General features: G+C 34.4%; 1 protein-coding gene across 5 annotated transcripts in view; it reads right to left on the reverse strand.

The window, feature by feature from the left end:
* The window catches only part of SMCHD1 (structural maintenance of chromosomes flexible hinge domain containing 1), a 68,336-nt gene that overhangs the window by 45,823 nt on the left and 10,160 nt on the right, over positions 1 to 12,353 (reverse strand). For 2 of the 5 annotated variants that reach the window (XM_021551571.4, XM_085571972.1), the window contains exons 2-10: positions 10,826 to 10,901; positions 10,223 to 10,384; positions 7,905 to 7,987; positions 7,672 to 7,802; positions 6,038 to 6,152; positions 5,766 to 5,885; positions 2,786 to 2,952; positions 512 to 605; positions 49 to 259 (exon numbers count right to left, since the gene is read on the reverse strand). In XM_021551571.4, the coding sequence (XP_021407246.3) occupies positions 49 to 259; positions 512 to 605; positions 2,786 to 2,952; positions 5,766 to 5,885; positions 6,038 to 6,152; positions 7,672 to 7,802; positions 7,905 to 7,987; positions 10,223 to 10,384; positions 10,826 to 10,901 (1,159 nt within the window). Of the gene's footprint in view, positions 1 to 48; positions 260 to 511; positions 606 to 1,269; positions 1,289 to 2,785; positions 2,953 to 5,765; positions 5,886 to 6,037; positions 6,153 to 7,671; positions 7,803 to 7,904; positions 7,988 to 10,222; positions 10,385 to 10,825; positions 10,902 to 12,353 lie in introns of those variants that run through there. The other 3 variants (XM_085571973.1, XM_085571974.1, XM_085571975.1) reach the window with 2 other exon arrangements.

Here is a 12,353-nt window from a genome sequence, read left to right on the forward strand (position 1 = left end):
TAGGACTGTCTATGATAGGACTGACAAGCAGCAAAACATTTCGCTTACTTGATGGAAAACATGGATCATCAGGGTATGTTTCTTTATCATACAGGAAGGGATGGTATCGGATGATGCCTTCAACGATACCTTCTTCTTCAACATGTGCCTTGAACTCAAAACTATCTGCTGCAGTGTTTATGTACAATGTCTGCATGTCATCTTTGATCTCCCTCAGATTGACAATCTTCGGTACTTTTCCCTTTTCAAACATTGAAATCTGGAAAAAAGGAAGACACGTTGATTTTCCTTAGAGCATAAGACTTACAGTAATAAGCACTTAGACAATTTACTGTTAGCAAAGGAATTAGTTCCTACTCTGCAATGCTGAACAGAATTACTTCAAAAAATTAAACTACATACACATCTTGCATGTTGTATTTAAAAATGCATGATTACAGAGAAACAGGCATGATATAAAAAAAGGTGCCATCAAAGAGGACTTTTGACTAACATGTATAAAATCTCTTACCTCAATATCGATGTTGTTGAAAGGGCTTATTTCTTTTGTTACAGCTTTAGTTTCATTTCCTTTTGGTCCATGGATATAATAGTGATAGATGTGTCTGAAATACATTTCAGAAAAAAAACCAAACCAGTAAGTGAAATTTAAAAATTGCAGATTATAATTTCTAAAAAAAAAAAAAAAAAAAAAAAAAAAAAAAAAAGCTTGTATTTTTTATTAAAATATAACTGGTTTGTTGCACTGTTATGGATCAACTCTTTGACAATATATATCTGTACAAAAGATTTACTAACAGGAGTGCCTCCTTTTCATTCCTCTCATCTCTGTCATGCACAATCACATTAGGACTAATTTTTGGGTAAAATAATTGAAAATAAATTTGAAAAAAAATGAGTAAGTGAAAAAACCACAATTGTTTGGCTACAGATCCTTTGCATCAAAGGGTAAACTAAAAAACTACTGTAAATTGTTCTGCACTCTGGAAATCAGAAAGAACTAGAGCCACAAATCCCTAATACCAGTTTCATATCAATCATCTAATAGTAATAGAAATATGCAACAAACAACCACTATCTTTACATTATTTACACAAATTTGAATATAGGTAGGAGTCATGGATGTGATCTGCATAATAGAAATATTTTTTCAGTTGTAAACATTGCTTTCTAATTGGCATTTTTCCTCATTCATGAAAAAATCCATGTGGTCAAACAGATTAAATAATTTCACAGAAATATGCAGTTTGAGAAATCTGAGGAACTTACCTCCATTTACTTCAACTTCTCAGCAACTTAGCTAGTTCTTGCAACTTCAAAGACTGAATCCTTAAACTTCTGGGGGATGGTTAGGGGAAAAATGAGATTGTACTAGTCAAGGGGACCGAATGCATGACTAAAGTCAAATGCACCTGCAAGTTTATAGCTGCTTTGCTTTTGACCTCCACTGCACTAAATGTTGCCCAAAGAGAAATCTTGCTTCCCAGAAAAAAGCTCCTCCTGGATCTTATTGCTCAGGATTTTATGGTATGTCCAAATTGCCTAGTATTTTGTGTGTATTTCTTCCAGATTTCAAAAGGCAGTCTCCTGGCCTTAAGACATTGTTATTTTAGAAGTTCATCTCCACTTTAAAGCATCCAAAATAATGAAGGCTCCGCTGCAGCACATTAAAGAAGAATGAATCTGGTATCATACATGTGTGGCAAAATGCATGGCAGAAGGGAATGGGGAGGTGTTTGAGGGGGAAAAAGGCCATTTCACAACTGAAACAGTGATGCAGGACTGTGTAGCACTGGAAGGCTAAATGAGTTTAGCTAAAGGTTTTACTGTAACAGCTACAGGGCATATATCTGAATAATTGCACCTGGGTTCCATCTCAGAGGCAGCTCTTTCACTTCAAGAGATGGTTGGAAAGAACTAACACATACTTAAGTGTGAATGTTCACTTGATGAGCACCTGGAAGCTCATGAGGGATATAAATTATTCTCTGCAGGTAGATATACCCTATATTTTCATGAGGTTAAAAATGGTTTCAGCAACAAGTTTTTATGTGCAACACTGAATGATATTTCACATAGTAAGGTATTACCTAATTCTTATATTAACCGTCTTTTTAAGTATATCTATTATTATCAGATTATAGGTACCACAAAAAATAAAATCATAGTTTGAAAACAAAGGTCTATAGTTTTCCAGATTTCAAAAATTTGTCTATGACTTTGTATTTCAGTTTATATTCACAGATGGATCCATCATTTTAACAGGTAAACCCAAATTATTCAAAGGTATCTCCAGGCTCTGTGGGCCCACTGATGACATTATTACAGTACAGAGCAGATAGTGTCATATATCCTTCTCCCTCTTAAATTGGGATGAAGCATCAGGACTTTCTTTTATTGTTGTTTAAAAAATTCAACCAACCAAAAGATCCCCTGAACTGTAAATACAAAGCTAGGTACCAAGGTTAGGAGCACAGCTGTGAGCAAAGTAACTGATGAAGTTATTAGTAATTAGATATACAACTTCTTACATTAGTAATACACCATTAAATTGAATAGGCTACTAAAAATTACAGTGGATAATTATATACCAATCATCAAGTCACATCTTTGGTTGGGGATGCCCCATTCAGTTGTGTTCGTTTCTGTAAAACTGGTTACATAGGGAGGCTAACTGTAGTATCAAAGTCCTTAACAGGAATAAGGCCAATGTCAAAGTACCAAAAGGAAGCAATTCATAATTATTTGACTTTGTTAGTAGCCCACTTTTAAATCACCAACTTACGCCAGCTGCCTTGTCCAAAGATGGAAGTAGTTTTTCAAGTACTGCATGTGATCTGGTTGTACACCTGTAATGACAACTGCTGTGAAACTCTCTTTATCCCTTTCTTCTAATATTAGATTATGAAGAAATCTTTCATCATCACTTGTGATGTGAGTAGAATCAGATGGCTACAAAAAGAGTAAAATAATAAGTGCAGGGATGTAAACTGAATTTCTGAACTCCCATCAACTTGAAAGATATTAAAACCATAACAGAAAAGTAATACAGAATACACGATGCTAAGTATCACAAAGGATTAAATCTTAAAATAAAAGTTTCCAAATTAAAGCCAACAAGCTGAGAATGTGATATCATTAATCCAGTTCATTTTCAACCCACTTGCATCACAGCACGTATAGTGTGCAGCCTAGAAATGCATTTAATCATGTTGAATGTAATAGTGTGTGATATCCATGTTCTCATCCCTCAAGTGGAAGCATTAAGTGTGCAAGATGTTAAGTCCTCTTTAAGAAAACAAAGCCAAAAAAATTATTGGCTTTTAAAGGGATAGGCTGTTTTCTATAGCAGAAACTCAAGTGGAAGAAACAGTTTTGCTGTAAAAGAAAAAAAGCTGAATCCTCAATTCAAGATGAAATGTCAAGTAGTCTAACAGAAAGTGAGATGCCCAATTCCAGAAGCTAGTAGTTGTCTTTTCCTGAATGAATGCACTTTGCTCCTTTGACAGTTTTCTAAAGAGCAGAGAGACACAGTGGTTGATGTCATGCTTCACACTTGACCAGTGAGTAATCCTTACATTTGGTACATCCAGGAAAAAAACTATGTTTAAAACAAAGATTAAGATCTTTCTAGTGAATGCAAACAATTGCTACAGCTGCGAAGATATGTTGTAGTAAATGCAGCTACATGCCTTATTTTGCAGGAAAGCAGACAAACCCCACATCACTGGCATGAAAGGAGACATGTTCTACCTAACCATAGTTAAGTGAAGTAGTTAATTTAGGGTGTTCTAGCAAAACTTACTTTCCCCAGGGAATCAAAGAGCTCTCCTTAGCTAAGAGGATAATTAAAACTTTTTTGAGACTTTTCATCAAAGAAGACTACATCTCTTTTTCCTGCCCACACCATAGCCTGGACTATTCTATGCTAGTGATAGGATTAGTAACAATAAAGAAAAGCCAGAGCTGCTTGGGTCCTCATCTCCACATGATCTAAAAAATCTAGAAGCTGAACAAGTGCCACTTTGTACAGCATGGAAGAAATTTACAGACTGAAAAAGCCTTCAAAATATCACTCCCAAATTATTTGTTTGCCTTCCCACTACAGATGACAAACTACTATACCACCTTCCCCTTCATTCCTAGCATCTATCTCAACTAGAAAATTACAATTTATTTCTTTGTGATTTTAAATGGTCCAGAGAAGTGACTGCAGTGGAGACAGGTACCTATTATCGATCAAGAAAAGATGGCCAGCAGGGATACCATTAATGCCACTTCTCTTCAGTGCTATGGCCTTGTTCTAAAGTCCCTTTTGTTTCACATTAATTGCATCTTGATTTCTTTGCAAAAGTAACTTCCTTCACCTATTGAATGGCTCAAAGGCTCAATTATTCTTCTCACACTAGTAACCCATTTACAATTTCTACTTCTGCCACAGTATTCTCAGTATTATTACTGACGTATGTGCAGTGCAGACCATTTTTTAAGTCATTAGCGAGATGAATTCACACATTTTATTTCACACCAATATAATTAATTGGCCTAGGTATTTCAATGATTTGCAAAAAAATTCCTACACCTGAGTTTCAGGAATCTTTTAGGGGAACCTCTGTTATCTTCACATTTCACCTCTGTTACTTTTCACAGCATCTCCTCCATCTTGGATAGTTAGAAGTTATCTTTTAACTCTAAATAGAACTTGGATTTTTAACAACGTCAATTTAACTTTGGTTTTATATTATTACAACAACTTTTCAAACAGTTGATTGCACCACCTTCTTGAACTCTTTAGTAGTATCTATGCATCTCATTCAGCTACTTTCCTCCAACTTATGCCTGCCAGTTTGTCTTCTACTTTATATCATCCAACCTTTCTCGTTAATATCAAGCAGGGAGGAAAAGCATTTGTACCCTTTACAATAAAGCAGATTTTGTCTGCTTTTATTTTCAGTTTCTATTTTTTGAGTCTGATATTATAGAGAGAATAGAAACAAAACTCTGGCAACTCATTTTTTGTTGCAACTCACAGACCCAGAATTGGCATGATAAAAACCTTATTTACCTACTGTTCCTCTCTTATCCATATGAAACACCAAGTACACTGATAGAACCCACCAGATATGGGCTCAAGGTATGACTACCTTGTCATACACACCACCCACTTTTCCTCCCATCTGCACCCTTAGCTACATCTTTAGAACAGTTCTTTTCCTTAGTCTTCCTCCTTATCTTACAGCTTTTTTACTTGGGCTCTTTTTCTTGATGAAAAGCATCGGGACTGTTGAGTTTAGTTTTCAGATAAACAGTTAATTTATTTTACATTTATGAATATTCATAAAACCAATGGGTTTTGTTGATCTGGCTGGACTTTTCTCCCATTTGAAGGTTAATCTTAGATATTTCTAAACAAGTACAATTTGGTTCCCTAATTTATTCCTTACTACTTCAGAGAAAATTAATTTTTGTTTCATACACAAAAAAAATAATTGCTGTGCTTAGAAAAGTATTTTTAAGTAGTTTTCTTAACTTGACATGTAAAACTGTAAAGTATTTCTGTCATTTAACCTTAACTGAAAAGAGGAAAAAGCATCACAAAAAAACCCCAAAAGTTCTTGGTTACTTCCTTTTACATTACAGGGTGCAAATGATTCAGTAAGATGAAAACATCCCCAGATAATTATTACAGAAATATTATACAGTTAAATCACATTAACCTGGGAAAGGCTTTAAATTATAAATGCGGGAATCTTAAGGCTATTTACCTTTCTGTTTTGAATGAATCCAGTATATATTGCTTCTTTGTTTTTCTCCTTCTTTTCAAAATCCTCTTTAGAAAGGACAAGTTCATGAACATCCTGAGATGCTGCAGGTTTGCTTATCATCTGATTTTATTAAAGAAAGAGCATTTAAAATCAAAATAAGGCTTAAAATCAACAACATAAAATACTTTAATGCCGTTATTAAAAATCAGGAAGTAACAATCTGATTGTGTGCAAATGTTCTAAAATAAAATTAAAGTCTGACATTGACTTACTCTGGCACACTGTCCCACGAAGAACACTGCTTGCTTGCCTCCAACTCCAAAATATGAGATATCACTATTTAAACTACGAGGCACTGGCAAAGGGCGTACATATCCTGAATGATCACTGAGAATAAGAGGGTCTTTAATAAATTTTTTCAACACAAAAGTAATTACAAAACCCAAAGATACTTCTGATCTAAAGCACCTATTAAATTCTTCCTCCTGGCATTTTGTTAAAAAATCCTCCACTTTATACCTTTTAAAACTGCAACATTAAAATCTATGTCCCTAAAATTCTTGATGTACTCTTTTTTAAAAGGATGATGACAGAGTATTTTCCAAAGTCATCTTATAAACCATTTCTGCCCCTTCTCGCAAACCAAATCTTATTAAATGAAAATGGCTTACAAAGCAAGTCTGATCTTTCTGACAGCAACCTTTCATAAAAACACTTAAGTCAAAGTGGGAAATAATGCCAACCAACTATTAAATGCAGACTTGGAGATATAACAGATGCTATCAGTAGTGAAATTCTACATCTTTTAAGTCACATTGAACAATCTTATCTAGTTTAGGAAAACATTTATTTTCAAATCACAGCAGTCCCAAATGAAAATAAGGTGTAGATGGATGAGATGTAGTAAACTGTAGATTACTACCCATTAAGTGGTAGTAATCCCCAGTTTAAATCTGCATGTTAGGAATACTACACATTTCTGTTACTAAATTTGCCTACAACAATTTCAAAAAGCAGTGAATTTCTTTACACATGATGCAGAATCACTTTTTATGCACTTAGCTCCAGATAAGACATTGACTTTCTCTCTGGAGATGCTTTATATGCAGAACAACTTCCCCCAGCTATTTTATCACTTCTCACTACTTTTTACACTACCTGCTAATATGGTAAATTAGTTATGACTGAGACTGTAATTCTCATCCTCACATTTACAATCCTAGGCTTAAGGTATTTGAAATGTGGCCGAAGTTCAAAAACTGTACATAACTAATCCTGTGGAATTTTATACAAGAAGATTAAGCCTGGCTGTGCAGGTGGAACATCTCTTGAGAACAGATTCAAAACCATAAAGTTAATTCATGTAAGTAGCAAAATCCACCACAGAACCTCCACTCTCTTCTTTAAATGAAAAACATTTATTTTGTGTAGCCTGCATCAAAAAATAGACATTTTCAGGTATAATTTGTAGTCCATTATATAGAATTAAGATTTAAATAAAAAAAAAAAGAAACTTGAACTAAAATAATGTATCTCTTCATCTGTTATTCCAGTAGCTTAACAGATAATCATTTAATGCACTACTAAAATGTTTTCAGGTAACAGATGAACACAGTACAAAACTCCCCTGCGGGACATAGCATGCCCCTAACTGTATGCAGGCAAGCAAATGACTGTTTACAAAAGGTGCCAAGAACAAAAAAGTATTCCATGTGTCACAATAATAGAAGAGCAGTTTTGCGTCAAAGAACTTCTCTATTGCCTACTTAGATAAAGTATGGGTCTATTTATGTAATCATAAAATGACAAGGTTTAGCTAAGTGTTGGTATACAGCTATGCCTTAAAAGCATATTTTGTGGACCTTTGCAGAGCTTGCTAATTGTTGTAGAAATATTTAGAACTAACCTTTCAAAGTCACCTTGTCTCGTAAACTTTGATAATCTATATACAGCCCAGTTGTTAAGCTGTTTAGAAGTCATTCCACTTCCATTATCAATCACAGCAACAGCTGGTTTTCCTTGGGAATCATCAAACAGCTGTTTGGGGAAAGACAAACAGCACAAATCAACAAGGAGCAACAGGAAAATAAAAGGATAATGCAAACTATGTCTGAAAACGTTAAAGTATTTTTATCTTACCAATTTTATCTGTATACTCCGAATACCAGTATTTTGAGATGTAGCTGACAGAGAATTGTCAATCAATTCAGCAAGGGCAAATGCTAAAGAAATTGAAGAAACATAACCCTATTAGTGCTCAGAAAACAGACACCCACTTATAGTACTCTCTTCCAAGCAATTAGGATAACACATTACCTAAACACAGACAAGACCTAAGCCCTGTCAGAACAATCAAAATCACACAACATCTTGTTTAAAAAATAACACAGCTTTTGTACATGTACTTTATGATTTGTTTCATCACTGAATCTTTCACATCTCTTAATGGTAAGATCACAATTATTAGAAAGAACAATGATACACCAACTGTCTCCTACCAAAAGACGGATTTGTCCCTTTCATGATTAGAAATTAATTTTTGTGATTCATATGTGAGTCAAAAGTAAATTAAAAATGGACTTTGACTTGTTAAAATATTGAGGGAAGAATAAATTAACTGAAGAAACCTGAATTGAAATTTTGTGAAACACCTAAAACTACAATGTTAATTGACTATAAAAAAAACAAAGAAAATTGTTGAAAGATTTCAGTGAATGGTAAATAAAACCAAATTTTTGTCAGATGCATGGCAATACACAGCACAAATAGTCAGGCAAACTGTTTGCACACATTTGTTGTTTCTAACCATCAATGCTTGGAGGACTTACCTAATTAAAGTAAAACTACCTAAGTTTACTGGAAAATTGCATTTAATCTTAAAAAAATACATCAAATTCAGATCAATTCAATCTGACCGACCAGCCTTAGTGAACAAACATTTCCATTCCATCTCTCTAAAAAGTAAACCTTATTTCCTACAATTTGCAGAGTTCTTCAGAATGCTACAGTGAGGCCACACACTTCAGACATGTAAAAGAAAACCCTTGAGTATCAGTGCAACACAGCAACACTGGAGCACTTGGCATTTTCCTTAAGCTGTTATCAAAGTTTAAAAACAGTTCTGTACTTTTTTGCAACTTTCTTCATTCCAGAGTAGTTGAGCATCAGTTATGTGATCCATGTTTACTACTGCAGATCAAAGAACAATTGTAATGTCTGACCAGGTCTTTACTCAGCCATGCTAGTCTTCTGCATTCTACACCTAATTTCTTCCACATAGAAATCAATAGTTCTTGTGCTTTAAAAAGTCATTTAAGTAATTGCAAGCACTACTTTATCCCCAAGGGTGTTTCCCGGTGTCCCATGCACCACACCCTTTAATAACTGAAAGGTCTTTTCCTAAGGTTTAGAGTCCTTACAATACTTTACACTGCCTATTTAACCGAATTCCACCAGGGTGTGGCCACTACAGACCAGGCCTAATTTGCCATTTCCAGTCAGTTTCTCAGTGTTGGAAACAACAGGTCCACTAATGGCTGCTGGCAGGAATAAAGCACAGATCACACAATGTTTACTCTGTGTGGCCTTACACAGCAATTCCTGCACACAGGGATAGATGTACCACTGACTCAACAGTACCACCAAACCTGAACCAAAACAGTGCCTTTGCTGGGACATGGTACAAATGATGTGCACAAAGATGAAAGGGGAAAGACTGGTCCTTAAAAATAACAGCTGCTATTTATAAACATTTTTAATATTGTTTAAAACAACAGGAATGGTATCATGCTTGATTCTTGATTTTCTTTTTTTGCATTTTTTTCTGTGCAATTTTGAACCTACTGTACCTATGAAGTACATAGTACTTAGAAGGTAATCACAGCCACAGACAGTATTTTCAGAGAAGCCATAAACAGAAAGCAATTTATTCAGTAAAACAATACAAAATGTTGGTTACATATTTCATGCACCACTTAGATAAAAAATAATTAAAGCAGCATCTTTTTAAAGAAATACTTGCTTGTGTTGGTAAGTTAAGCCCTATGGCACCCCAGATGGGAGGGCACACAAAATTCTACAGCAGCTCACACAAAAACTGTTCATGAAATTCAAACACAAAGTCTACAATTTAGTACAGGAGACAAAAACCTGACAACACAAATACTGACCCGTCTGAATGACATGCACAAGGTTGTTCAGGCTGAAGTTATTTTACTTCTAAAATACTCAAACTTATTGAACAAGTATTTGAGAAGGTACATCTATATATCTGGATTCTTAGGTGACTACTTTTAAGATTTTTTTAAAAGAAAAATTTGTATGAAGAATGTATTAATTTTTCTTTTGCAGTTAAGACTATTTTTTCTTAGCAGCTATAATTATAAGCTGAATTACTCATAACCACATTATATTAATATAAACACCATTTACACAAGATTACTTTTGCAGGTACTTACGCAAAGGATTTTGGCCCTCGCTGGCATAGTACTCGTACATGCCACTTTTGACAAGTGTGTCGTAGTGGGGCAGAAAGTCGATTCGTTCCTTGGTTGCCAAAAGCAACATTTGATCAACTGACTGTAGCAGATATAAAGTAACTCCATTGTGAACAAGGTTGCCTGCAGTGAAGATGAAACATAAAGCACTTTGAAGAGCACTGCATCAGGCAACTTCGGCTCTCAAAACAAGTACGGGCTTAGTTGCAGGTAATCTGTGTATTGTCCTAGGCGTTGCCTGTTCAGCATTCAGCAACAACATTTATATTAATATCTTTTCACATTTCCAAGCTTTATAATGCAGGTTTTCTCAGGTGACAGCTATGTACATATATTTTTTTTCTACCATTTACAGACTTTGTGACAGAAGATTGCTAGTATAACTATCATCATATGAACTCATCAAAAACATGTTTGTGAAAGTAATTTTTTAACAATTTTTGGCAAACTATTACAGGATTTGTACTTTCAGTTAATTATTATATGTCATACAGCACAGTTATCATGTGACCTTTATGATCAATATAAGAAATAACTAATTATTTTGTTATCTAAGATACTTACTGAAGTTATCTTCTGTAATTTCCTTCCTATTTGTTGTGGTGATTACAAAGGTTTCATCAGAAGGTATGCCAAATGCCTATAAAAATTGAAGATTATTTAGTTTTGATAACTAAGTAGTCCAAAAACTATTCAGATACATTAAAACAAAAAAAGGCACAGTCTATTTACTTTGTCACAAACTACTGATAAGTAATCACATAATCTCTCAGAACACAGTTGAACTTAGGATCATTTGTTTTCTCAATTCAGCCAAATCTTTCCATACTATGGTAGTTCTTTTAACTGCATAAAATAAAAATATGCTCTAGTGAGCAAGAGGAATTTTAAGGAGGAAGAACTGTCTTATAGATAATCCCCCCTGAGGGCAGAGGAATGAGACTGTGAAACTACAACAGCAATAGTTATGATCTAGAGGGTGTCCCATATATAACTGCACTCTTGAGACGCCAAAACAACCTAATATTTCTTAATGTTAGATATTAAAGTCTTTGTTCTTCAGTTATATCATACATCTAAAAAATATAAAGATTTCTTTCAGAAAAATTCTTTACTGTTAAAACATTGAAGTTTATTTTTCTGAACCTAAACAATCTTTGCCACTTTGATGCCTTCTTTTGAATGTGTTTACTGTAGCTTTAGACTTTTTATCCTGCTTTCTACATGCATTTAAATGCTTCTACTTTTACTTTCATTTTTGCACCCTGAAATCCAACACTAATCGCTTTCTCAAAATAATAAAATAATATCTGTACCTTCTCCTGCCTTTCCAGTCTTTGAAACTCAAAAGTCAACCCTGGTCTCATCAAATTCCATCAACCCAGTCAGTCTTGCAGTGACAACTCAGACAGGTACTTTATGCACTTTCAGCCAGATTCTTCCCTGAAGGAAGTTCTAGCATTCTCTGCAGCAGCTCATCATTTCCCACATCTTTCTTTCCATCCTTATTACTCAGACTCATGAAAATATTTTTAAATACTACTTATGGTTTCATTAAGAGCCTACTTTCCACATTTCAGATACTTTCTCCCTATGACCACATTAAAGTTACAGTTATTATCCATTAGTAAAATTAGAAAAAATGTTGAATTTCTCATAGTACTTGGTGCAGGTGAAACAAATGCATATGACTCAGAGACTGATATTCAGACTTAAGAATACTTTTAAACTCTTCTGAGTTAAACTCAGAAGAGTAATACTTTTTAACTCTTCTGAATTCAGATCACTTCAATTTTACTTCTCACATTACATAAATTTCCACATAGCAAATCCGTACAGGAAAAACTATAAAATTGCTCAGAGCAAGAAAAGTAAGCATTAAAATATATGGATTTTAGAAAGTAACATCCTACTGTGCCATTCGAGGTCAGTGATTAATATAGAGTAACTGTAGAGTTTTACATTTAAAAGCACAGACAAGCATTGTTCCCTCCAGCTAAAACTACAGCTTCCTCAAGTTTCCTCGATCTCCCAAAGGCTATTCTGCTCTCACACCCTTACCAAGAGTGAAGTATTTACTTTGAGGCAGCAA

The sequence above is a fragment of the Lonchura striata genome, chromosome 2 (genome assembly GCF_050655825.1).
Source record: "Lonchura striata isolate lonStrDom1 chromosome 2, ASM5065582v1, whole genome shotgun sequence".
In the NCBI taxonomy this organism is placed as follows: Eukaryota; Metazoa; Chordata; class Aves; order Passeriformes; family Estrildidae; genus Lonchura; species Lonchura striata.